General features: G+C 45.9%; 1 protein-coding gene across 1 annotated transcript in view; it reads right to left on the reverse strand.

The window, feature by feature from the left end:
- The window catches only part of HOMER2 (homer scaffold protein 2), a 132,994-nt gene that overhangs the window by 53,307 nt on the left and 53,391 nt on the right, over positions 1-26,296 (reverse strand). Inside the window, exon 2 of the mRNA XM_075897142.2 lies at positions 12,005-12,161. Within this exon, the coding sequence (XP_075753257.1) occupies positions 12,005-12,161 (157 nt within the window). The remainder of the gene's footprint in view (positions 1-12,004; positions 12,162-26,296) is intronic.

Consider the following 26,296-nt stretch of genomic DNA (forward strand, 5'->3'; position numbering starts at 1 on the left):
GGAGGAGGAGGCTTCATGTGATCTCCCCTCCCTCAGCCCAATCCTCAGCTCCAATTGGCTGGAAACAAGCAGCCAATAGGAGCTGAGAGATTGGTCTGGGGGATAGGAACAGTGCAGGCTTCTTCTCCCTCCAGGAGCTGAAAGCCACATGGAGAAAATATGCTGTGGCAGGCAGGGAACCCAGCCTGTTTTGGGGGGGGGTGCTAGCCAGGAGACACTTAGGTAAGTGCCTCCTAGCCAGAGCCTGCCTCTGGCACCTCTGCCCCTCCCATACACCAACTCCTTCCCCCAGGTCACCATCCAAACCCTCTGTACCCCCTGCCCCAGGTCACAAATCCCTCCCAGAATGTGTACCTCCTCCTATATTCCTCCCCCAGGCCAGAATCCTCTCCAACACCCAAACACCCTCTCAGACCCTGCACCCCAATCCCCTGCCTCAGGTCACTACCCCCACCACACAAACTGCCCTCAGACTTAACACCACCTCCTTCACCCCAGTCCCTTACTCCGTGCACTCTTCTACACTCAGACTCCATCCTAGATCCCGCACCTCCTCCATGGAAAGTGCTGCCCTGACCACTTTCCGAAATCTTGGAGTGCCTCACCCCCCCCATCCCCACCAAAAATTATGCCCACTTCTGTTCTACACCCAGCCTCAGGATGAAGGCGTCGTGTTGCTGTCCTAAATATTCCCCTGACTTGGGACGGACTTGACCAGGTAGGTTCTACAGAGAGCCCAGTCCACAGAGGCTCTCTAGTGGTTTGTTTTACAGTCAAACTTTTAATAATGATCACACGGATGGAAATATGAAAGGGGGAGGAGGTACCATTAGAGGGCATGAGCTGATTTAGTCATCACTGCTGAGTGAAGTCTGCTCTAGTGTGGCTTGACACTGCACATCTCCACTGCACTTATTTAAAAAATCCTATTTTGAGCACTTACACTTAATTTTTTTTAACTGTATGTAGGTTGCTAGTTCTTCCCCTGCCCTGACCCACCCACAAACTCATGACACCTGTTAGAGCAAGATCAGCTGGAGCTTCTTTTGAAGCAAGTCAAGGCCACTCCTTGAATCCATTAACAGAGGTATCAATGCAGCTCTCAAAGGCTGAACTTGTAATCCCATTCAACTAAAAAGACTATGGGTATGTCTACACTCCCCCCCCCCCCCCCCGTTCAAACTAGGGGGGTAATATAGTCATTTGGAGTTGCAAATGAAGCCCGGGATTTGAATTTCCCGGGCTTCATTTGCATGATGCCGGCCGGCACCATTTTTAAATGCCGGCTAGTTCAGACCCCATGCCGCGCGGCTACACGCGGCATGGACTAGCTAGTTCGGATTAGGCTTCCTATACCGAACTAGCTGTATGCCTCGTTCTAGGCGTACAGCTAGTTCGGAATAGGAAGCCTAATCCGAACTAGCTAGTCCGCGGCACGGGGTCCGAACTAGCCGGCATTTAAAAATGGCGCCGGCCGGCATCATGCAAATGAAGCCCGGGAAATTCAAATCCCGGGCTTCATTTGCAACTCCGAATGACTACATTACCCCCCTAGTTTGAACTAGGGGTGTAGTGTAGAAATACCCTATCTGTGTTGGGAAAGCTGTTCTGGTGGGTAGATAGTTGGTATCTGACAGACTGGAGGGCCAACAGACTTGCCAGGCCCTTGGGCAAGACAGGGGGCCCCAGGACTCTATGCTCTTGGAAGGGTGAAGCTGGGAACCACTGGGTCTCAGAACCATCCAGAGCGTGACACATGCTAGAAGAAGCGTGACACATGCTACGGCCCCTAGAAGAAGTATCCTACCTGGAACGTGCCACGCTCCTGCCTCTCCTCCCACCAGCTCTTTGTTTAGATTTTTTTTAAAACAAACTCCAGAAATCAGATGTGCTTCTCCTGGTTTCAGGTTTTATTATTGGAAACTCACAGTTTGGCTAACCACCTGGTACTAGCAGTCTCGGAAGATTCCAATGACCAGGGTAACACTTGAATCTAGTGATCAATCTCTATAAGAGGTGATTATGAACTCTGATTATTTTTTCTTTATTAAACCATAGGTGTTCTCACCAACTTAAATGTGATCTTCAGCTTGAAGAAACAATTTTCTTATTCCCTAGGAAATGGTGCAGTTAAAATGTATCTGCAGGGCTCTATGCTTTAGGACCAACACACTCCACAAACAATCTGAAAAGTGATTTTTGCAGCATCGAACTACTAAATGCAGTGCTCTTTTCACCAAATCAGCAAGAAGCAGCTGTGCTGGTCACAGGGATAGAGGTACAAGCTGCAGAGGAACATAATCAACAGCAGGGCTGGTCCAGCTCATTTTCCCACCATGCTGCTGCTGCCAACTACAGGCAGTGCCCAAGTTACGCGGATCTGACTTATGTCGGATCCGCAGTTACGAACGGGGTTTGCTGCCTGTCTCCCTGGTCTGCTGGACGGGGAGCAGAGCCTCTGAGGACGCCGGCAGCGGGACAGCCGCAGCGTGTCTGGGCTGTCCGCTGCCCGCGTGCTCCCTGGCTTTGCTCCCCGTCTCCCTGGTCTGCTGGTCTCCAACAGACCAGGGGGACGGGGATCAAAGCCGCGGAGGACCCGGGCGGCGGGACCGCGGTGCATTTCGGTCCGCTGCCCGCGTCTCCCTGGTCTGCGGGGGGGAGGGGAGGGCTTTTCTCCGGACGCCTGTGGTAGAGCAGCTGGGGCACTGCCGGTTGGTCCCGCAGCACCGCTCTGGGCGCTACTGGACCAACCCGGCAGCACCCCAGCTGCTCTGCCCCAGGCGTCCTGATTCAGCCACTGCTGATCAGTTTCAGCAGGGGCTGAATCAGGACGCCTGGGGCAGAGCAGCTGGGGTGCTGGTGGGTTGGGTTGGTCCAGTAGCACCGAGGAGCTGAAACTGACCAGTGCTGACTACAGGAAGCCCGAGGCAGAGTTGCTCTGCCCCGGGCTTCCTGGAATCAGCCGCTGATCAGTTTCAGCAGCAGCTGACTTATGGATGCCTGGGGTTTGTAAGTTGAATCGGTATGTAAGTTGGAACTGGCGTCCAGATTCAGCCTGTTGAAACTGATCAGAGGCTGATTCCAGGAAGCCCGGGGCAGAGCAACTCTGCCTCGGGCTTCCTGTAGTCAGCCGCTGGTCAGTTTCAGCAGCAGCTGAATCTGGACGCCAGTTCCGACTTACATACAGATTCAACTTAAGAACAAACCTACAGTCCCTATCTTGTACGTAACCCGGGGACTGCCTGTATTTGTCACCAATATCAGACTAGGTTTACCAGGTTGCTTTTGAAGAACTTGTATCCTACAAGTCAAAGGGAGGGATGTTGGATCTTGCTCTTGAATTTCAGTAAGGTAAAAAGAGATTTGATGTATTTGTTCAAACCACAGAGCTCTCCACACAATGGCATTTTACTCTGAAATATAACATGTCTTGGACAGATGTCAGAACTCTTAGTTAGCACATACATAGTCTCAAAGGAGCTATCAAATTTTCTGAAGCCAAATCAGGACACAACAGAGCTCACTGTTTCATTTCCCAGGTTCTAACCAATTTAATGTTCCCTTCACATCCTCAGGTCTTGTCTAGGACAAAAGCATTGTTCAAAGTTTTCCCTCCATTCCCCAGACTAGTTCCACTCAACCAGCAATTCTGGTAACCCTAGTATAAATAGGCTGCTGCAGCTATTTCAAGCCCCAATAGGTGGTAGTGGCCAAGGATCTGTAGTAGATATGCTAAACTTTTAATAGCTAGAGATAAACAAATGCTCAAATTATTTGAGGTCACCAGACCACTTTGTACCACAAATACTAATAACTTTAAGTTACTACTAACCCAAGGCAGAACGAGGTTAATAGATTTTAAGGCCAGAAGGGATCCGTACAATCGTCTGATCTGACCTCCTGCATAACAGAGGCCAAAGATTTTCACCCAGTGACTCCTGTATCAAGCTTCTGGTTGAAATTTAGCACAACATCGTATCTTGATTTAAAGACCTCATGTGATAGAGAATCTAATACATCTTTTGATAGGTAGTTTCAATGCTTAATTGCCCTCCCTGCTGAAAATTGGTGCTTTATTTCCCATTTCAATTTGTCCAGCTTCAACTTCTAGCCATTGCCAACTTTGTTATGCCTAGTAGAGGGCTCTTTAATCTAGCATACAATCAGGGATCTTCTCCTGTGCAGGTACTCACAGTCACCTCTTAACCTCTCTTGATAATCTAAATAGATTGAGCTTCTTAAACCTCTCACAGGAAGGTAGGTTCTTAATAACTTGCATCATTCTTGTGACTCTTCTGAGCCCTTTCCAATTTTCAATATCTTTTTACAAGTAGTGTGCACCTCACAACTATTCAGCAATGTCTTCCACTGACCTCACAAAATGATTATTATTCTGTAGATTTCATTCATTGTATCTTATTCCAGTATTCCAATTTAATCAGAAAATAATGCTAAGAAACAGCAAGGTCCATTTTTTTGATGGTGGTAACAGACCAATTCAGATGTAGGACAAATGTTCCCCTAAGCTCAATTTGTTCATCATGCAAAATAAAGAACTTCACAACAAAACCAGCAGCTGCCTCTCAGGCTGTGAAGCCCAATCCATTTTCATTGTTTACAAAGAGGGGAAAAAAACCCAAAGCAAAAAGACGACAAGCAGCAACTCCAGATTTTTCAGTGAGCGTTTAAAGTACATTGTTTAAAGACACTACTACTAAGACAGATCTTTCTATTCAAGCATTTTTCTTTAACATATGCTATGGAAGTCTCAAGCTATGACAGTCTAAGTTACAGCTGTCTCAAAGCTCAAACTGCTTGTTCTGATGAGTCTGACAAAAGGCTGATTACAATTATAAGAGAAAGAGTGGGTTTCCAGAAGCTTAACATATCAGTTTCTAAACCCAAACAGTATTTAGAGTGCATGCATCACTACATACATAAGAAAACTTCAGGTAATAGGCATGCATTAATGTGTTTCTCCAATCTAGAAACAAAATGTTAACAACAATAGATATAGGGATGCACAATACACATTGGAGGACAGAAATGAGTTCTACAGTTACACATTATATAAGTTCAGATATTGCTATTTTCACCCTATGCTAATCTTGTCCTTAGTTACAAATTTTGTGTCCAACACACTAGCCACTTGTGGCTATTTGGCCATACGAGTATGGCTGCTTGGCTTGAACAATGTGGCTATTTGGCTGGTTGAATGTGGCTAGTGGCTACTTCTTCAGAATTGGCTGGACACAACAGTATTAGAATCATAAAGCAGACTAAATTCTGGGTCTATAACCATGCCAGATTTAGCAGTTTTGATATTTCATGGGTAAAGAGATTAAGGTTATCAAATACGTTCAACTTCCTACTGCAGCACTCCCAACTACTCCAGTACTGAGGGGTTTGGCTCAAAAGAACTGTGCTGAAGTTTCTTCATTGTGAACAAATCTGCACAGGAGTCTAGGAAAGCAAGTCAACCTTCATTTGAACTTAGGTGTTCAGAGGGAAAAGCTACTGATCTTACCACTAAGGTGGCCAACCTTGATTCACCTTACAGTTAACCTTCAAAGAGGTTCATGCAATGTAAAGAAGAACAGAAATGTTTTCTTCCCATTGAATTTGTATTTGTTTTTTTATGTTAAAAATGTAAGTCAATTCTTCCCTTTTTTGCTGGAGTTCTTTATTGGAGGACTCACATGTGGAGAATCTCTCTCAAGTTCAGCTCCTATGCAAATAGGTGAGAAGAAATGCTGAATAAAACATTCCCACCCACCAAACTATTGATTCAGAAATTTGAGTTGTTGGACCAAAAATATAAATATAAATATATATTTCCAAAAGTCTGAATCATCTTCTGCTCATTTGATCAGGTTTCACTGGCACAAGATCTCTGGATGTTACAATCTGACTGGTTTTGCTGTCACTAATGGATATACAGGGCAGGGACCCATGTCATCCTCCATGTCTGCAGAGTATACTGCACAATAGGACCTTGACTCTGGATGCTATCTCAGTACAAACAACTGACAACAACAACAAATGACAGCAAATAAAATTCATCTAGACAAAATATCAATTTCTAAATGTAAAAAAACTATGGAAACAGAACCCTTTCCTTGCAGATGCCTCCTACCCTCTCTCTTTTTGAATATGTTCCAGGCCTTTTTTATACAAGCAAAAAAGGGCAAAGCACCACATTTTTTCAGATCATTTTTAAAGTCTCTTGAGCTTCTTCTGCCTCCTCTTTGCATTTCATGACAATAAAATATCAGCTTTACAGTTGAATGACCAGCAAACAGAACAGAAATGTAGTTTGGAACAAAGGGGAATCGCCTATTATAAGCATATACATTTTATTTTTAGTAGGTTACATGACCAAAAACTTTGACAAAATGTACAGTCACTGTACAATATATAATTGCAGCTAACACACATTTCCCTTAGGGTCCATAAGCCAGCAGGAGCAAAAGCAGGGGTGGGAAGCCATTTGCCTCTCAGCAATCTGTTCACAATGGAGTTAAATGCTGTGAAATCTATAAAGGGTATGAAAAAGTAGGGCTTTATGCATGTCAGCACTGTCATAGTCACAGCAGCAGGAAGTAGCAAGGGAGGAGGAATCCATTAGCAATTCTCACAGTTATGTTCAACCATATTATACATATCCCCGGCTAATTAATCTGTTAAAACAGAGTATCAATATATGTTCACTTGAAATATGCTCATAAAAATATAAATAATTGCAACCAAATCATGCTACAGATCAGACCCACCAATTCTTAGATGTAAAGTTAAGTGTTATGATGAATGTGCAAGCATCTAGCTAAGTAATTTCATATCATGTGGTCTGAAGGCTTTATTAGGTACCAAAAAAATGTAGCAGTACAGAACCACTTCTCATCTTCACTCTAAATATTTTTCTTAAAAAGACTGAATTCCCTAATTTCAATTAGTAGAACTTTAAAGAAAAAAGAGAGGTACAAGCCAAAACAAAACCTAGAGGAAGGCATGTTTCTCTCCGATCCTCTGATAGCATTAACCGGAAATTCCTCAAATCCGAATACACACCTTTTGGCAGGTCATCCCAAAATGTTAAAAGTCTCGAGGCTTTCACAACCAGTTTACTTTCATCCACAAAGAAAAGTATGCGGATGGTTTACTTGAATGGTAACTCTAGAGTTCAGTTTCCTAAATCCACCCCCTTTTCAGTGTGTAAACATTCAATAAAGAAATGTGTGTTCTGTGCAGAGATATTACATTAGCTAGCAATGCAGACTGGTGCAAGGCTCAGGAAGACAAACATCCTTCTACTATCTCCAGAAGTAGAAATCTCCTTTTCAACATATGTTACTTACTAATCTCTCATATGACAGGATATGAAATTTAGGCAAAGTGTTTTGCAGAGAGGCTCATTCATTCTGAGGAATATACCTCAAGGACCTGGTTCTGTCACCTTTATTCATTCTGAGTTGCACATTACTCCAAGTAGGCCCACTGACTTTCATCCCCAGGTCTGGCAGCTGACAAAACACTGTACCTGGGACTTTTTCTTCCTATATATAGTATTTTAACGAAGTTATCACCAACTTGGCCATTGCCAGTTATTTTTCAAGGTAACTTATGCTGCATATTGTTTTATAAAGGGTGGAAACAAAAACTTGGGCTCTGCAAATGAACAGCCAATCTGTAGTTGGAATGAAAGCTGTCCTAAAAGCACAGAAGGTTATCATTCTGTAGCATATATTTACAAGAGCCAGTCTTGCAACATGCAGGTCTTTTCCCTCTGTGATCTTGCTTCATTGCTCTTCTTTCCTCCCATCTGTCTAATCATCCTTATAGAAATACCTTCTCCAGTTTGTCACAATCACAACAGGAGATGTCAGATTTCTCCATTGGACTGGTCTCAAAATACCTGTTCCATCCCAAACTATCACTATGTTAATCCTCCCTGTAATTTTTTTTCTTGAAGTACAGAATGGAATTGTTTCTCAAAAGATTAACTTAACTGATGTAGTACCAGCAGATTGAAGTGCAATATTTGTTTTTCCTTTCAGGTTGGGTGGAGCTTTAGCCCTCACTTATAGTCATGACTGCTTTGCTTCCATAGTTGTATAGGGGTTAAAAATGACAACTTTAATTCTCAGCTTCTCTATGCAAATACTTAAGTTCCTACTTTTCCAACCTCAGTTTTCCTTGTTGAACAAATATTTCCTTTTGGTTTTTGTTTTGTTTTGAAATCAATCCCAGTAATACCACGCATAATTAAGGCAATGAAAGGTACTGTTCTATTTGATTTTCATTCTTTTAGATCTCTATTTTTCTATAGATAAAATAATGTAGGTTGATTTTAATGAGGAGTCTGGTGTATGGTTTCTTCTGTCTACTGTACAGTAAATAGCTGCTTTTATGAGCTCATGCTTTTTCCTCAATTTAAGTTACACTCTGAGGGTTTTGACTTTTGCCTATAACATTAGGGGCTTTTATATGGCAGAGACAACGGGGGTTCTCTCATTGAGTATGGAACATTCCAAGTATCCACACTATCACTTCCTTTGGCTTTCTGTATCTTCCCTATGGTGAACGATTCCTTCAAGAATTATGATGAAATTACTTTCTTAAAACAGATACATGGAGCTCTACTCCTTTGCTTGGTAATGGTGTGTTCAATAAGATTCCTAGGTTCACACTTGCACAGTCCATGATATAAATACTAAGAGCCTATCCAGAAAGGAAAATAGGTCAGCTATTTTTTCTATGAGAGGATACAGCCAAGGCACCATCCTGGTCTCCAATGACTAAGGTAGGAGTGTGTGTGAGTGAGCGAGTGAGCAAGCGAGCGCTGTTTTGGGGACATAAGCATGCATTTTGTAACCAGGTGAGTGCGGTGAGCTGGCTACAGAAGCATGGCTGTAAGTGTTGTGATCCATAGGACTGCCAACTTTAAAGTCGCACAAAACCAAACACCCGCACCCCTGCCCCGTCCATTCTCTAAGGCCCTGCAGCTCGCTCACTCTATCCTCCTCCCTATATCGATCACTTTTCTCTCCCTCCCTCATTTTCACTGGGCTAGCTCAGGGGGCTTGGGTATGAGAGGGGGTGAGGAGTCCAGCTCGGGTGTGGGCTCCAGGGTGGGGCAAGGACTCTAATGTGAGGCCAGGGATGAGGGATTTGGAATGCAGGAGGGAGCTCTGGGCTGGGACTGAGGGGTTCAGAGGGCAGGAGGGGGATCAGGGCTGGGACAGGGGGTCAGGACATGGGAGGGGATCAGGGTGCAGGCTCCAAGGGAGGCTAACCTCAAGCAGCTCCTGAAAGCAGTGTCATGACCCCCACCAGATTCTACACTGAAGTGCAGCCAGGCAGCTCTGCCGTGTATGCTGCCCTGTCCACAGATGTTGCCCCCTCAGCTCCTATTGGCCATGGTTCCCAGTCAATGGGGGCTGTGCCGGCGGTGCTTGCAGTGGGAGCAGTATGCTGAACCCCTACACTTACAAGCTGGGGGAGGGGGCACATGTCAGCTGCTTCATAGGAGCCACACAGCACAGTGGCTAGCAGGAAGTCTAACAGACCCTACTGCTAACCGGACACTCAACAGCCTAGTCAGTGGTGCTGACCAGAGCCACTAGGATCCCTTTTTGACCATGTGTTCTGGTTTAAAACCAGAAACCTGGTCACCCTAGGATCCACCATGTAGTTTAACTCATCTATGCCATACTTATAGATGACGCATTACCACTGGTGAACATTCTGCTGGAAGGGACAGATACTGGTCAGACAGCTGGAGAGGCCTACTATTCACAATTCATTTTCAAGCCTGTTTTACATCATTTAACTACTTATGTTCCCTATGAATGTACGATGCACTTCCATATAGAGAAAACTGCAGAGCCCTCTACAGACAAGCTGTGCACCCCATAAACACTGGGTAATTATTAAAAGAAAAAAAAAACATGATTTTCTTAACAAGCCATTCAAGGAGCATGACCTGTGAGACTGGAGGCATGTCAGAAGGGTAACAAATATACATTAAGTTAGCATTATGCAACCAGCCCGACTTTATGAATGACAACAATAATAATGGGGTTAAAGTGACCCTACATCGTTTTCCATATTTGCAATTCAACATGCAGCCTCACAGGAACAATAAAGGCTTTAAAAAAGTAAAATGAGTTTTAACAACCCAAGTAACAAACAACATTGAATGAGTTGCACGGCACTCTAGAGTTTCCATAATATTTTTTTATTCCTACATAATGTTAGTGTGATGGAGCAAAACCACAGCAAATGTGCTGAAGTGGAATTTCAATACTTTTTATATAGCACATTCTGGACTGGATTGTCTAAGTAGAACAGGGGTCTCTGAGATCTTGCAGTTAAGGCATAAGGTTGGGGGGTCATAAAATCTAAGTTCTTTTCATCACAGACTTCCTTACTCAACTAGATGAATCTAGCCATACCTCAGTTTACCTGTCTTTAAAATGGGGATAACAGCACTTATGCACTGGGATGTTATAAAGTTAAATTAACTGATATCAGTAAATGTGCTGAGATCCTTGGATGGAAAAAAGTTGCTATAAAAATGAAACATACTGGCTGAATCTAGCAGCACAACACCAGCGTTTCCATTTCCAGCCTACATTCCCAAACAGGGTGAACCCCAGCATGGAAAGACTCTGCAGAAGGGATAACGAAGGATTCTCAAGGCAGGCCAGGGTGAACACTATGCTGCTCCTCAGCCAGCACAGGCCCACTATTCTGGAAAGAGAAAGGATAATCCAGAGGTTGGTGAACCTGCTGAACATGTCTCTGGAGATTTTTAGTTTTAAAAGACTCAGATTAATTTGGTGCACGCTAACACCAACAGGTTTTTCACTCTCTTTTTAGTGTCTTTTGGTGAACTATGCCCAGGTTCTTTCAAAAGACACAAAGCACCACGGGGAAGCACACAAGCATCAAGAGATGTATCCTGCCCCAACTACAGTAACTGAAATGTATGTGGGCTTCTATTAATGCCAAAAGAAAACTTCACCCCATAATCTATTTTAAAGAGATAAATATTTTAAATAAAATGGTCACTGAAGTTATTCCACTTTTAGCAAGACTAATATAAAAATGAAGAAGGGGAAAAATACAACTTAGAATACAACCTATGTTTTGCTAACACTGGCCACTGAATTAGGTGGTAAATGCTAGCTGTTCAAGTTTAGACCTTTCTAAGGATACTTGCAAGGGGTTAAATTCTAGTGTCAAATGCACATTGAGGCTCCCACCGAGAAGATATCGATATTTTTGTAAGGACACAATAAATCCCTACCTATTTATTACAAAAGAAAGGGGAAGAGAAGAGCTGCTGCATTGTGTAGTTTCTTCAGTTTTTCACACTGTGCTAGGAGGAATGTTGCATGGGGCTGAGAATTACAACAGCAGACTATGTCTTGCAAACAGGAAAAAAAAATAACCAGCAGTGTGACAAGTTTATCAAGCAAAGGCTGGAGGGCATAATTTCTCACTGAAGTTCTATTATTTTATCCTCAGGGTGAGCAATCCTTTCCCTTCAAAGCTAATCGCTCCAGTCTGAGTGTGTGCCTCTCACTGTGCCCTTTAAAAATAGGGGTTTGCCACAAAAATTCAGATGCATCTTTAATAGATGATATTTTAAGGTACAATCAGAGGGCCCTGGCTCTGCCAAATACTAGCCAGAATTTCACACTAAACTATTGGCCTGCCAAGATGTCAATAGTGTTAAGCTATTTTAATTGCCATAGACTTGCCTCCACAAATACGATTGTGTTCAGAAAGCCACTTATTATTCCACACACCCCCTTTCATTTCTGCACTCAAAGCTTTAACAGTAGAAACAAACAGAGTGAATTACATACAAATTAAGTATTTATTCAATTGTCTCTGTAGGCTGGCCCCTCTATATCTATTACCAGTTAATGCTGAGCAGCATCACACGATGCTCTCCAATCAATAAACATGCCAGATGTATCTGTCAACCTCCTACCTTGGCTCCATCCACACTGATAATCCGATAGCTGTTTCTTGTGCTGTCATAGAAGTAGGAAACAGTTACAGCCTGCTTGCTTGCAGGAACCCAGTTCTTCTTGGTGCTGGGGTCAATTTGGAAGACATGTGCTCTGGTGGTGAAGATGGGCTGTTCTCTGGAATAGGGAGGGACAGGAGAAATGGATGCATGAGTTTGTGGAAGATGAAATGTTGCAGAAGTCCACTCTTGATCAACCATGTTGAAAACAGAAGGCCTAACCTTACAGTTCAGATGAGATAACTCTGGAATTCTAAATGGAAAAAAAAAAGACTGCACTAAAATTACTATCTGAATCAGCACTCTAGTGTTCTATGCCTATTCTTAGCCTTACAGTGTGACATTTAGCTCTCTGAACTTACTGACCTTGATCCTTTCTTGTGCCACTAGTACAAATGCAATTTTAGTTCCCATGTTCCTATAACTGGACACTATTAAAAACATCAGCACCTTTTTCTGCAAATTAGCACATCATTTCAATTAAATTACACTGACAAATGTCTTTGCCAGAATGATCTGCTTTTTCTAAAAACTCATGGCTTTCTTTCCTCATACCACTATATGAATCATTACTTCAACTCACTGTCTATTCTCCTTAGAACGTTATCAAAGCAAGTGCCCAATATCACTATTTACATACTAAAATCTCAGCCCTTTGGTTTGTTCTGTTCTAGAGCTGTGCATGAAAATTTCATCAGACGCAAAAATAGCCAACCACAATGAAAAAAAAATATTACATTTTAGTTCAAAAAGCTGGATTTATGGGTGATGTATCTGGTGTAGCACTCCACAACTTCATTTCCTAACTATAACACTGTTAGTTTTACCCAACACACAGTACAGGTTGCTTTGTTTTAAAGGACGACAGTAGTGTTGGAAGAACAGTATATGTGATACACAGGAAGCTATTTGGATTGAAGACTAAAAAGTGAGGCTTTATTAAGGGAATAGTGTCAGTAAATATTCTATTTCAAATTCAAATGTACCTTTCCATCCAAGTTAAATTTTAAATTGTAAAGCAAACTCAGCTGCATTTGTATAATCTTTTATTCTTTGACTCTGAACACTAACAGATTAATAGGTTATATAAAAAACCTGGAAGAAAGATTTCTACAAGGAGACATAGCCCATCATACTAAAAGTAGAAATATAGCTGCCATTGTGAGAAATGTAGGAGGAGTTAACAACACTGACTACACAACTAGCAAAAACTTAAAAAATAACAAATAGTCTGGGAGCACTTTAAAGACTAACAAAACATGTACTGGTATCATGAGCTTTCAGAAGCACAGCCCCTCCTACTGCTGCAGCTACCTTTCTATATTTTTTGTGCACTAGCTCCATCAGAACTAGGGTGTGTGTCCTTGAGTTGGAAATTACACCTCCAGCTCAAAGCGTAGACCTATCTCTAGGCTGTAAGATCTCCAGGACAGGCACTTTCTGCTCTGTTTGAACAATCTGGCTGTACATGTAATGACACTGGGCAAATATGATCCTCTACTTGTAGAATTAACTTGGCAAAGATGGTTTGCTGATGAAAAGACCATTGAGGCCCCAAAAATCGGGAAGGGGGTGAAGAGAGTGCAGATTCAGAAGTAAAGCTTTATCCTTGTAACACATAGGCAAAGTTTTAAATTTTTTAGGAGTTGTTGAGGAAGTAACTGGATGGATGGCTGTGCCAAATTCAATAAATTTAATACTCATGAGGAAGACACTTCAAATAAAATCGAACTCTCTCATGTCAGTGAAGGATTATAATTTATTCCAGTTCTTTCTTATCGGTAGCTCTATGAGACTAATGTTATATGCAATCCTAGATGTGTGAATTTGGCTCTCATTTCATATGCTAATATTTGTGCAGTGCTTAGCGAGAAAAAGGGGATATTTCTCTGTACTATACATAGCTTACTTCAACCATAAAATACTCAAGTTCAGAGGCCTAAAGCCTACTCAGTTGTCAAGGTTTTATTATGCAAATACAAGCATGTCTATTCTCAGCCACACCAATAATCACTTTCGTAAAAACATGTGAGAATACCACCTGAGTAAGCAGCTAAGTTTTATCTGTAAAAGAGGAAGTCAGAAATTTCCCCTTTAAAATACTGCTTTTTGACTTTTCAAAAATATTAAAAATAGCTCAGCAGACAGGGAAAAATATTTTCCCCTTTGCCTGGCTCTATTTTTTGTAGGCATCACAAACATAACACTGTCACCTTTAGTCTGCACATTGACAGCTTCAGTATCTCTACTGCTGCTGTTGGTCATTTTGCCATTCTTACCTATCGCGATTCAGAAATCTCTGGCGAGTAATCAGACTAGCAACAATTGTGTTGCAGGTTGAGAAAGCCTAGATCAGACAAATAGACACTGGAGTTGTTTACTGATAAGGTAAATACCCAAAACAGAGGGTCATAGCCCCAATCATCTCCAGTATTCAGGTACCTGGAAATGTGGGGGTGAAGGAGGAAAGCCTAGAGAGAAAGATCCTTCCCTGGTGCCTAGGGTGCTCTGTGTGTGTGAGTGGCAGGGAGCATTCCAGTCATTTAAAAACACCTTCCGGTATCTACAAAAATAACATGGAGCAGCCAAAAAATGTTTAGGGGCAGCAACCTGGCAGAAATCCCAGCAGCTGGGGTGATGAGTAAGGTCTTGCCTTTTCAAGTAGCACTGATTTCTGAACACTGGGACCCCTCACTGAAGTTTAGGTCTCTGTATATTAAGATGCTCCATGCACTCCACTGAAGAAGGTGCGTATGCAACATGAAGTCAAGGTGGAAGGTGTGTAAGAAGGTGGATGTTGGGTGTGTAGGGAGGAACAGATTGATTGGCCAATTTAGAAAACAGGATTAGGAAAGATACTGGGGAACGACTTGGACCATAAAGAAATAAAGAGGAGTACATAAGTAGAACCCTGCAAATCCACAGATATCTGCAGGTATCAGCATACACGGATATGGATGCAGATATCTGTGGCTCATTTTTGCAGATACAGATGCAAATACCAATTAGTATCTAGAACCCTGCAAATTTGCATATATCTGCTTTATAGCCGTGGGTGTGGATAGCTCATTTTTGTGAATAAAAATGTAGATGCGGATACAAAATTTTGTATCCTAGTAGGACTTTATACATAAGAATGTCCATGCTGTCTTAGACCAATGATCCATCTAATCTCATATCCTGTCTCCAACAGAGCTTCAGGGAGAGCATACAAAACAGGGCAGTTCTGGAGTGATCCAACCCTAGCTTCTACCTCTAGCTTCTTGCAGAGGTTAAGAGCTGCCTTGGGAAAGGGGTTGCATGTGACCCTCTTTGCTAATTTCTGATAATGTCCTCCAGGTATATAACTACATCTTTGGTGAACCTGAATTTACTTTTAGCCTTTGCAGTATCCCAACGCAATGAGTTCCACAGGTCGATTGTGTGTTGCATAAAAAAGTACTTCCTCTTGTCTGTGTTAAACCTGCTGCCTATTAATTTCATCAGGTGACCCTTGAATTTTGTTATGTAGATAAAGCATACAATGAAAGAAAAGGGGAAAAAAAGGAGATATAGAGGTGCAAGGACTGATTTGCACTTCCACAAGAGCCAAATTCTGCTCTCACTTACAACTTTTGAAACTGTCATGGATGTAAGGGAATAATTCAATCCCATTACAAATTAAGGTCTTGAAGATTTTTCATGCATAGATAATACGTATTAGACACATTTCATGTGCAAGTGCCCTGCAACTAACACAGAATTTTAATCTGCAAAACCAAGATCTGTTTTATTTAAACATACCGTAGTTTGTACTTGGTACACCATATAGAGCCACCATTGTACCAAACACCTGAATGGAGTGAAATGTAGTTATTTTATGTGCCCTACAAAATGCCTACAACAGCATAGTATAGCATTGGCACTCACTACTATATGGTATGAGGAAGACAAGTCTCAGAGGCTACATCTACACTACAGCAGAAAGCTGCAAGTGCATACTTTAAGTTGACTATCACAGAATCATAGAATACTAGGACTGGAAGAAAAAGTAAAAAAAAAGACTGGAAGCTGACAAAGGTGGTGCTGTGGTCATTATGAATAAGGCCGACTATAACCAAGAGGCAACCAGACAACTCTCCAACACCACATTTTACAAACCTTTCTCCTCTGATCCTACCTCGGAATACCAAAAGAAATTACTCTGTCTCCTTAAAAGCCTCCCTACAGCTACTCGGGAACAAATCCACACAGAAACACCTTCTGACCCCCGACCAGGATTTTTCTATCTGCTTCCCAAGATCCATAAACCTGGACACCCCAGACGCCCCATCATCTCTGGTATTGGCACACTCACTACTGGTCTATCCAGCTATGTAGACTCTCTCCTCAAACCCTTCGCAACCAACACCCCCAGCTATCTCCGAGACACTACTGACTTCCTAAGGAAACTACAAAACATCGATAACCTCCCCAATAACACCATCCTTGCCACCATGGATGTAGAAGCACTATACACCAACATCCCACATGAAGACAGATTACAAGCTATTAGAAACACTATCCCAGAGGACACCACTGCCAACCTGGTAGCAGACCTATGTAACTTCATTCTCACCCACAATTATTTCCAGTTTGAGAACAACTTATACCTCCAGATCAGCGGCACAGCCATGGGTACATGCATGGCCCCACAGTATGCTAATATCTTTATGGCTGACCTAGAACAACGTTTCCTCAACTCCCGTCCCCTTTTACCCCTTCTCTACTTACGCTACATCGATGACATCTTTATGAACTGGACGCATGGCCAAGAAACACTGGAGACATTACACAGAGATTTCAACAACCTACACCCCACCATTAACCTCAGCCTGGACCATTCCACACGAGAGATCCATTTCCTGGACACCACAGTACAAATCAACAATGGAAAATTAGACACCACCCTCTACAGAAAACCCACTGACTCATACAGTTACCTACATGCTTCCAGCTCCCATCCAGCACACACCATACGATCCATCATCTATAGCCAAGCCCTTCGATACAACCGCATCTGCTCTAATCCCACAGACAGAGACCAGAAACTTCAGGATCTCTACCAAGCATTTATAAACCTCAACTACCCACCCGGAGAAATAAAAAAGCAAATTGAAAGAGCCAAACGAATACCTAGAAACCATCTACTACAAGACAGACCCAAGAAAACCAACAATAGAACACCACTTGTCATCACCTACAGCTCCCAACTTATACCTGTCCAACACATTATCAATAGATTACAGCCTATACTGGAACAGGACACTAAACTCCAAGAAGCTCTGGGAGACAGACCCATAGTCTCCTATAGACAACCACCTAATCTCAAGATGATTCTTACCAACAACCACAGGACATACCACACTAATACCAACCCTGGTACTTTCCCTTGCAACAAACCCCGCTGCCAGCTTTGTCCACATATTCACTCTGCTGACACCATTATTGGGCCTAACCAAGTGAGTTACAAGATCAAGAATACATATTCCTGCACCTCCAGAAATATAATCTATGCTATCATGTGCCGAAAGTGTCCGTCTGCTATATACATTGGACAAACGTCTCAGACACTTCGCCAAAGAATCAATGCCCACAAAACAGACATTAGACAGGATCACGAAGAAAAAACAGTTGCTTGTCATTTCAACCAGAAAGGACACAGCCTTAATGACCTGCTAACCTGCATCCTACTTCAGAAGACATTCAAATCTGCACTTGAAAGGGAATCCTCTGAACTGGCATTCATGCTAAAATTCGACACTCTCCGCACCAGACTTAACAAAGACCCCGGCTATCTTACACATTACAAAGATAGCTTCCCCAATTATCACCTCTAATTCTATTAACTCACAGACATTTCCCCTTCCCCACCTCTAATATCATTAACTCACTGGCATTCACCTTCCTCCCCCCCCCCCCATCCCCCTTCTGTTCTGTAATGTGATTTGTCCTTTTCATGTGTGTTCATTTTTTTAAAATGTATCCTTTGTATCCTTTGGTATATATGGTTGTGACTATTTTCTTCCACTATTTGATCTGAGGAAGTGGGTCTGGCCCACGAAAGCTCGTCATCTAATAAACCATCTTGTTAGTCTTTAAAGTGCTACATAGTCCTGTATTTTGTTTCAGCTACACCAGACTAACACGGCTACATCTCTATCACTAGGACTGGAAGAGACCTCGAGAGGTCATCGAGTCCAGCCCCCTGCCCTCATGGCAGGAACAAATACTGTCTAAACCATCCCTGATAGACATTTATCTAACCTACTCTTAAATATCTCCACAGATAGAGGATCCACAACCACCCTGGGTAATTTATTCCAGTGTTTGACTACCCTGACAGTTAGGAACTTTTTCCCAACCTAAACCTCCCTTGCTGCAGTTTAAGCCCATTGCTTCTTGTTCTATCCTCAGAGGCCAAGATGAACAAGTTTTCTCCCTCCTCCTTATGAAACCCTTTTAGATATCTGAAAACTGCTATCATGTCCCCCCACAATCTTCTCTTTTCTAAACTAAACAAACTCAATTTCTTCAGCCTTCCCTCATAGGTCATGTTCTCTAGACCTTTAATCATTCTTGTTGTTCTTCTCTGGACCCTCTCCAATTTCTCCACATCTTTCTTGAATTGCGGTGCCCAGAACTGGACACAATACTCCAATTGAGGCCTAACCAGCGCAGAGTAGAGCGGAAGAATGACTTTTCGTGTCTTGCTCACAACACACCAGTTAATGCATCCCAGAATCATGTTTGCTTTTTTTGCCTCACACTGCTGACTTATATTCAGCTTGTGGTCCACTATGACCCCTAGATTCCTTTCTGCCATACTCCTTCCCAGACAGTCTTTTTCCATTCTGTATGTATGAAACTGATTGTTCCTTCCTAAGTGGAGCACTTTGCATTTCTCTTTATTAAACTTCATCCTATTTACCTCAGACCATTTCTCCAATTTGCCCAGGTCATTTTGAATTATGGCCCTATCCTCCAGATTACTCACAGCCCCTCCCAGCTTGGTATCATCTGCAAACTTAATAAGCATACTTTCTCTACCAATATCTAAATCGTTGATGAAGATATTGAACAGACCTGGTCCCAAAACAGACCCCTGCGGTACCCCACTTGTTATGCCTTTCCAGCAGGATTGTGAACCATTAATAACTACTCTCTGAGTACGGTTATCCAGCCAGTTATGCACCCACCTAAGCTGTATTTACCTAGTTTATTGATAAGAACGTCATGTGAGACCATATCAAATGCCTTACTAAAGTCTAAGTATACCACATCCACTGCTTCTCCCTTATCCACAAGACTCGTTATTCTATTAAAGAAAGCTATCAGATTGGTTTGACATAATTTGTTCTTTACAAATCCATGCTGGCTGTTCCCTATCACCTTGCCACTTTCCAAGTGTTTACAGATGATTTCTTTAATTACTTGCTCCATTATCTTCCCTGGCACAGAAGTTAAACTAACTGGTCTGTAGTTTCCTGAGTTGTTCTTATTTCCCTTTTTATAGGTGGGCACTATATATTTGCCCTTTTCCAGTCCTCTGGAATCTCTCCTGTCTCCCATGATTTTCCAAAGATGAAAGGTAGAGGCTCAGATACCTCTTTCTATGTTATTAATGTAGCTGGAGTAGACATACCTTAAATCAAATTACCTTAAATCAAATTACCATGGAGTCTACACTCTGGTTAGGGGGATCAACAGGAGAAACTCTCCCACTGACTTCCCTTACTCTTCTCATCCAGGGCAGAGTAACAGGGTCGATTGGAGAGCCATCTGCAATCAGTTTGGCAGGTCTTCACTAGGGATGTAAACAAGTAGTTGACTATACAATTAACTGATAAGCCTAGATTTATTCAGTTAATCTAGTCTACTACTCACATTCCCTCCCCCTGCCCTCACCTTGCTGCTTCTGTATCAGAGGCAGCAAAGGGGGGGGGGGGAAGCAGGAGCCAGTGCTGGAGGGAGCTGCCTTGTCCCCCCATGCTGCTGCCTCTATTAGAGGTAGCAGTGGAGGGGAGGGAGAGAGGCAGAGGCTGCTGAAAAGCATCTTCTACCTTGCAGCAGGCCCAGGCTCACTGTGGACAGAGGCTGCTCCGCATCCCACAGAGGCTACCACCACCCCACACTGCTGCCTCTGGGGCAGCAGGCAGCCAGTCTGCCCAGGGAGCTGGTTTTTAAACTGGCTCCCTTCATGGACCGCTCCCACCTGGCATCCTGCGCTGCTGCCTCCAATACAAACGCAGCAGTGCAGAGTGGTAGGGGGCTCCCTGAGAGTGGGCCTGGAGCACACTGGCCGTCACTTGCCTCCAGAGAGTATAGAATAGTCAAGTAACCCACAGGAATTCATGCAGTTACTCGACTATTCAATTAACCGATATTTAACACCCCTAGTCTTCACTAGACCCACTGAATTATCACGGGTATATTGATTTCAGAGCGTCAATCACTGCAATAGTGTAGATACAAGCTAAGATGTGATTAAGTGTTGATTTGGCATCTTTGGCTCCTGATTGTTAAAAATGGAATGTGTATGTTAAACCAAGATGTGGCATCTCTCCAAACTCCAGCAGGGGCTGCTGACATCTGAAAGCATAGGAAAACCCCGAGTCATACAGCTCTTTTCATTGGGGCTTTACGCTTTCCTTCTGATGTTCTCCTTTTTGTCTCACTTCCAGGTTTGCTCAGATCACTGGGCAGGAGGGAAGGGGAAAAAAGCCAGATACAATCCACCTATCCTGCTCTGTCTCAATCACCTCAGCCAAACTTATTTCTATATCAAAGTGACAGAGTTTTCATTTCACAAGACAGATCCCTATTAAAAGTAGTGAAAACACAACAATACTCAGGTCCAGTCATAGGACTACCAGACAGAAAAAGCTACACCATATCTTCACTCTCTCGCCACTTGAATTTTGCACAGCTTTAAGAGTTTTCAATTCCAACACAACTACACTTTTATTATGTGTAAATTAAATACACTCACAAGACTAAATATACTAGGTCACTCACTTTCAAATTTCAATTTCTGAAGCGCACACTGTAATTTAAATTAACTCTCATATACCTCTGAGATAAAAACAACTTCTTGTTGCTGTTTTTTAATACAGGCAGTCCCCAGGTTACATGGATCCGACTTACATCGGATCCCTACTTACAAACGGGGTGAGGCAACCCCGCACTAGCTGCTTCCCCCCAGCAGACCAGGGAGACGCGAAGCTAGCGCCCCTCCCCCCCCCCACAGCAAACCAAGGAGACGCAGAGCAGCTTTTCTCAGCAGACACCTCAGCTTGAGAATAAAGAACTGAGGGTATGTCTACACTACCCCCCTAGTTCGAACTAGGGGGGTAATGTATGCATACCGAACTTGCTAATGAAGCCCGGGATTTGAATTTCCCGGGCTTCATTAGCATAAAGCCGGCGCCGCCATTTTTAAAAGCCGGCTAGTGCGAACCCCGTGCCGCGCGGCTACACGTCGCACGGACTAGATAGTTCGGATTAGGAAGCCTAATCCGAACTATCTAGTCCGTGCCGCGTGTAGCCGCGCGGCACGGGGTTCGCAGTAGCCGGCTTTTAAAAATGGCGGCGCCGGCTTTATGCTAATGAAGCCCGGGAAATTCAAATCCCGGGCTTCATTAGCAAGTTCGGTATGCATACATTACCCCCCTAGTTCGAACTAGGGGGGTAGTGTAGACATACCCTGAGGGAAGTGAGGTGTGGGAGAATAAAACAGCTCTGGAGAAATGCTTGGCTAGAGTTTCCCTACAATATGTACCAGTTCCGACTTACATACAAATTCAACTTAAGAACAAACCTACAGTCCCTGGGGGTATGTCTACACTACCCCGCTAGTTCGAACTAGCGGGGTAATGTATGCATACCGCACTTGCTAATGAAGCCCGGGATTTGAATTTCCCGGGCTTCATTAGCATAAGCGGGGAGCCGCCATTTTTAAATCCCCGCTGCTTCGAACCCCGTGTAGTGCGGCTACACGGGGCTCGAACTAGGTAGTTCGGACTAGGGTGCCTATTCCGAACTACCGTTACTCCTCGTGAAACGAGGAGTAACGGTAGTTCGGAATAGGCACCCTAGTCCGAACTACCTAGTTCGAGCCCCGTGTAGCCGCGCTACACGGGGTTCGAAGCAGCGGGGATTTAAAAATGGCGGCTCCCCGCTTATGCTAATGAAGCCCATGAAATTCAAATCCCGGGCTTCATTAGCAAGTGCGGTATGCATACATTACCCTCCTAGTTCGAACTAGGAGGGTAGTGTAGACATACCCTATCTTGTATGTAACCCGGGGACTGCCTGTATTGCACTGTTGGATGTTTTAAAAAAAGGTCTCTGTCCATATTCCATGAAATCTGATAAGTGTGCTTACTGCATATTTTGTTTATTTACAAGCACAGTTGCATATACTGTACAAATATACAGTGATGGAACAAACACTCCATTCATGTACACTGCATATTTGGAACAACATAAGCATAGGCAAAATAATGGCATTCAGAACAAGGTTAAAATGTAACTGAACATACTCCAGGAAATTATGAACACTGTGGAAGCAGAATCAGATCAGATCAATAAATTACCAAATCTGTGTTAAATAATTGGTATTTTTCAAATATTTTCTGGACACAGATTTGACCATTACTCTAGCCTCAGTCCAGACAGAGGGTACGTCTACACTACAGCGCTAATTCGAACTAAGCTAATTCGAACTAACGCATCTAGAACTAAAAACTAGTTCGAATTAGCGTTTTGCTAATTCGAACTTGCGCGTCCACACTGATTGGACGCAGGGGCGCATTTAAGGGCGGCTGAAACTGGTTCTGGCAGGGCATCAGGTCAGTAGTTGCGTTGTGTGGCTGCTGTCTGAGGCTATCTGAGGCTCGTGCTTAAAGGGACCCCCCTGGACAGCCGGTTCTCAGCTTTTCCTGCTTGCTTGCCAACCTCGCTGAGGGACAGCAAAGCGTTGGTCTCTGTGCCCGTCTGTGTCGGTGCTTCCCTTCGGGGACGCCGCCGCAGGTGGCAACATGGAGCCATAGCTCGCCCTGCACCTTCTGGTGCACTTTCTGGACTTGTTGCTGCAAGCCTGCCAGCAATGGTTCGAGGCTGCCTAGCACCACCTGGTGCACGTCAGCCCCCTGCCTCTGCACCTGGCCGCCTTGGGGGCCGTGGAGGAGCTGCGGTGGCGCCCCGGCACTGGCGTGCCCCGCCGCATCTGGCGTCTGGACACCAGCAGCGACTGGTGGGACCGCATCGTCCTGGAGCGCTGGGAAGACCGACAGTGGACCCAGAACTTCAGGATGAGGAGGGACACCTTCCTGGAGCTCTGCGAGTGGCTCGCCCCTGCTCTGCGCAGAAGGGACACTCGCATGAGGCCCGCCATCCCCCTCCAGAAGCGGGTGGCCATCGCCCTCTGGAAGCTCTCCACGCCGGACAGCTACCGATCCGTCGGGAACCAGTTCGGCGTGGGGAGATCCACCGTCGGAGCGGTGCTCATGCAGGTAAGGCACTCATCGGCCACTGCGCCGGGGGGGAGAGGGGCTGCAAGGAGGGGATGGGCCGCCCCAGGGACAAAGGGGGGGGCGGGAGGAGGCAAAAGCGCCCCGCACCGGAGGGGTCGGTCTGTCCCGGCAGTACTACACGCCGCCAGGGGGGTTGCTTCCGGGAGTGGGGCACGGGGCACTGCCAGGGCACGAATGCTCCCAGCCACCCGGGCGCCCCACTGATTGGCGCTTTGCTGTGTCTCTCTCCGCAGGTGGTCAAGGCCATCAACCCGGTGCTGCTCTGCAGGGTGGTCCACCTTGCCGACCCGGACGCCGTCATCCGGGGATTCGGCGCCCTCAGCTTCCCCAACTGCGGGGAGGGGCCATCGACGGGACGCACATCCGTGCCCCGGAACTCCAGGCATCCAGGTACGTCAACCGCAAGGGGTACTTCTCCATCCTCCTGCAGGCCGTGTGTGACCACCGGGGACAGTTCACGGACATTAATGTGGGCTGGTCCGGCAAAGCACACGACGCCCGGGTGTACCGCAACTCCTCCGTGTGCCAGCGGCTGCAGGCCGGGACCTTCTTCCCCAACCACCACATCAGGGTCGGGGACGTGGACATGCCCGTGTGCCTGGTGGGGGATGCCGCCTACCCACTGCAGCCGTGGCTGATGAAGCCCTACACGGGGCACCTCAATCCCTCCCGCCAGGCCTTCAATGCCAGGCTGACCAGGGCCCGCATCGTGGTGGAGGGAGCCTTCGGACGACTGAAAGCCCGCTTTCGATGCCTCCTCACCTGTCTGGACCTGGCCGAGCACAACATCCCTCCCGTGGTGGCAGCATGTTGTGTGCTTCACAATTTATGTGAGAGAAAGGGGGAGGCTTTCCTGCCAGCCTGGATGGCTGAGGCTGACCACATGGCTGGCCACTACGGTCAGCCCCGCACCGCCGCTGTCCGGGAAGCCCAGCGGGGGGCCGTCCGGATCCAGGAAGCCCTGCGGGAGAGCTTCCTGGTGGAGGAGGAGGACTGACTTCTCCCTGCATGCCCCACTGGAGCCTTCTTCCACCCTACCTCCTTCCCCTTTCCCCTCCCTACCTACTGTCAAATAAAGACACCTGTTTTTCAAACAAAAACATCTTTTTATTTTACATAACTGGGGTGAGGGGAGGGAGGGAGGAAGGAGAGTGGGAGAGGGGAGGGGGAAACCTGGGACGAGGGAGCTGGAAGGGGAGGGAAGGGAGGAAGGGAAAGGAAAGCTCAGGGGTGGGGGTCCGGCTGCCTCTCCTGTCTCGCAACACTGCGGGTCCGGGGGCGTTGGTGGGGAATGGTTGTGGAGGGTGGGGCAGGAGGGACGGGGGGTGTGGAGGAAGCAGGAGCGGGAGCAGGGGGAGGAGGACGAGGAGCAGGGGGAGCAGGAGGGGAAGCAGGGGGAATTGGGAAGCGGTCGAGCAGGCTCTGGAGGTGGCCTCGCAGGGCACGGCCCTGCTCCTCCAAGCTCCTCCGGCGCAGCCTCAGGTCCTCCTGGACCCAGTGGTCCTGGAAACGGAGCTGTTGCTCCAGGAACCAGAGGTGCCACCTCTGGTAGTCCTCCTGGTTCCTGGCTCTCCTGCTTGCCCGGGCGCGGGCGGCTGCTGCAGGCGGGGTGGTGCGCCCTGCAGTCCCAGGTGCTGTGGGTGTGGTGAAACAAGAACAGCGGTCAATTACCCCAGGGGCCCAGGTGTGTGAAACCCAGCTCCCCTCTGCAAGGCCAGGGTCCCTGCAGAATCCCCAGCTGCTGCTCCGTGGTGGGCAAGGCCCAGGCGCACGGTCCCGGGGCTCCCTCTCGCCCCAGCCCCCCGTACACATAAGGGGAGCATGATGGTACTCACAGGTGGACGCCTCCCCGGCCTCGGACGACACAGGCAAGCGGCTCTGTGGGGTGCCTCGGGGGTCCCAGGTCCTGGGCAGGCTCCTGGCTCTCGGAGCCCTCCTCCTCCTCCATCTCTTGGAGCGGTCCCTCTGCCCCGGGGTCTATCACGTCCCGGGGGGCAGGGACGGCATGAGCCCCCAGGAGGCAGTCCAGAGCCTGGAAGTGGGGGCACGCCTCCAGGTCGGCCCCTGGCAGGCAAGCCTGGGAGTAGGACTGCCGCAGGTCCTTTATTTTCCAGCGCACCTGCTCCCGGCTGCGCTGGTGGCCCCTGGCGGCCAGGCTGGCAGCCATGCGACCATAGACTGCTGCGTTCCTGTGGCTAGTGCGGAGATCGTGGACATTGGAGGCTTCCCCCCGAACCTCGATGAGGTCCACGATCTCCACACTAGACCACGCGGGCGCCCGCCTCTTGCGGCCCCGGGCAGGGTCCTGGGAGCCTCCAGGCTGGTCCCGGGAAGAGGGGAAGGGCTGGGTGTCATCGGGTGGCTGGCTCATGGGTGTCAGCTGCTGGGTGTGCTGGCACGGGTGCTGGCAGCCTTGCAACTGGCACAAACTGTGTAGCCAGCCTGTGGCCCTTTAAGGGCTCTGGGGCCAGGAGGGGGGCAGTAGAGTTTGCCTGGTGTTGGCCAGAGTGGCCACCAGGGCAAGCTGGGAAGGGCTAGCCTCCCACTAGTTCGAATTAAGGGTCTACACAGCCCTTAATTCGAACTAGTAAATTCGAACTAGGCTTAATCCTCGTGGAATGAGGATTACCTAGTTCGAACTAAGCGCTCCGTTAGTTCGAATTAAATTCGAACTAACGGAGCGCTAGTGTAGCGCCTA

Source organism: Pelodiscus sinensis, chromosome 14 (assembly GCF_052426305.1).
Source record: "Pelodiscus sinensis isolate ZL-2025 chromosome 14, ASM5242630v1, whole genome shotgun sequence".
NCBI lineage: Eukaryota > Metazoa > Chordata > Testudines > Trionychidae > Pelodiscus > Pelodiscus sinensis.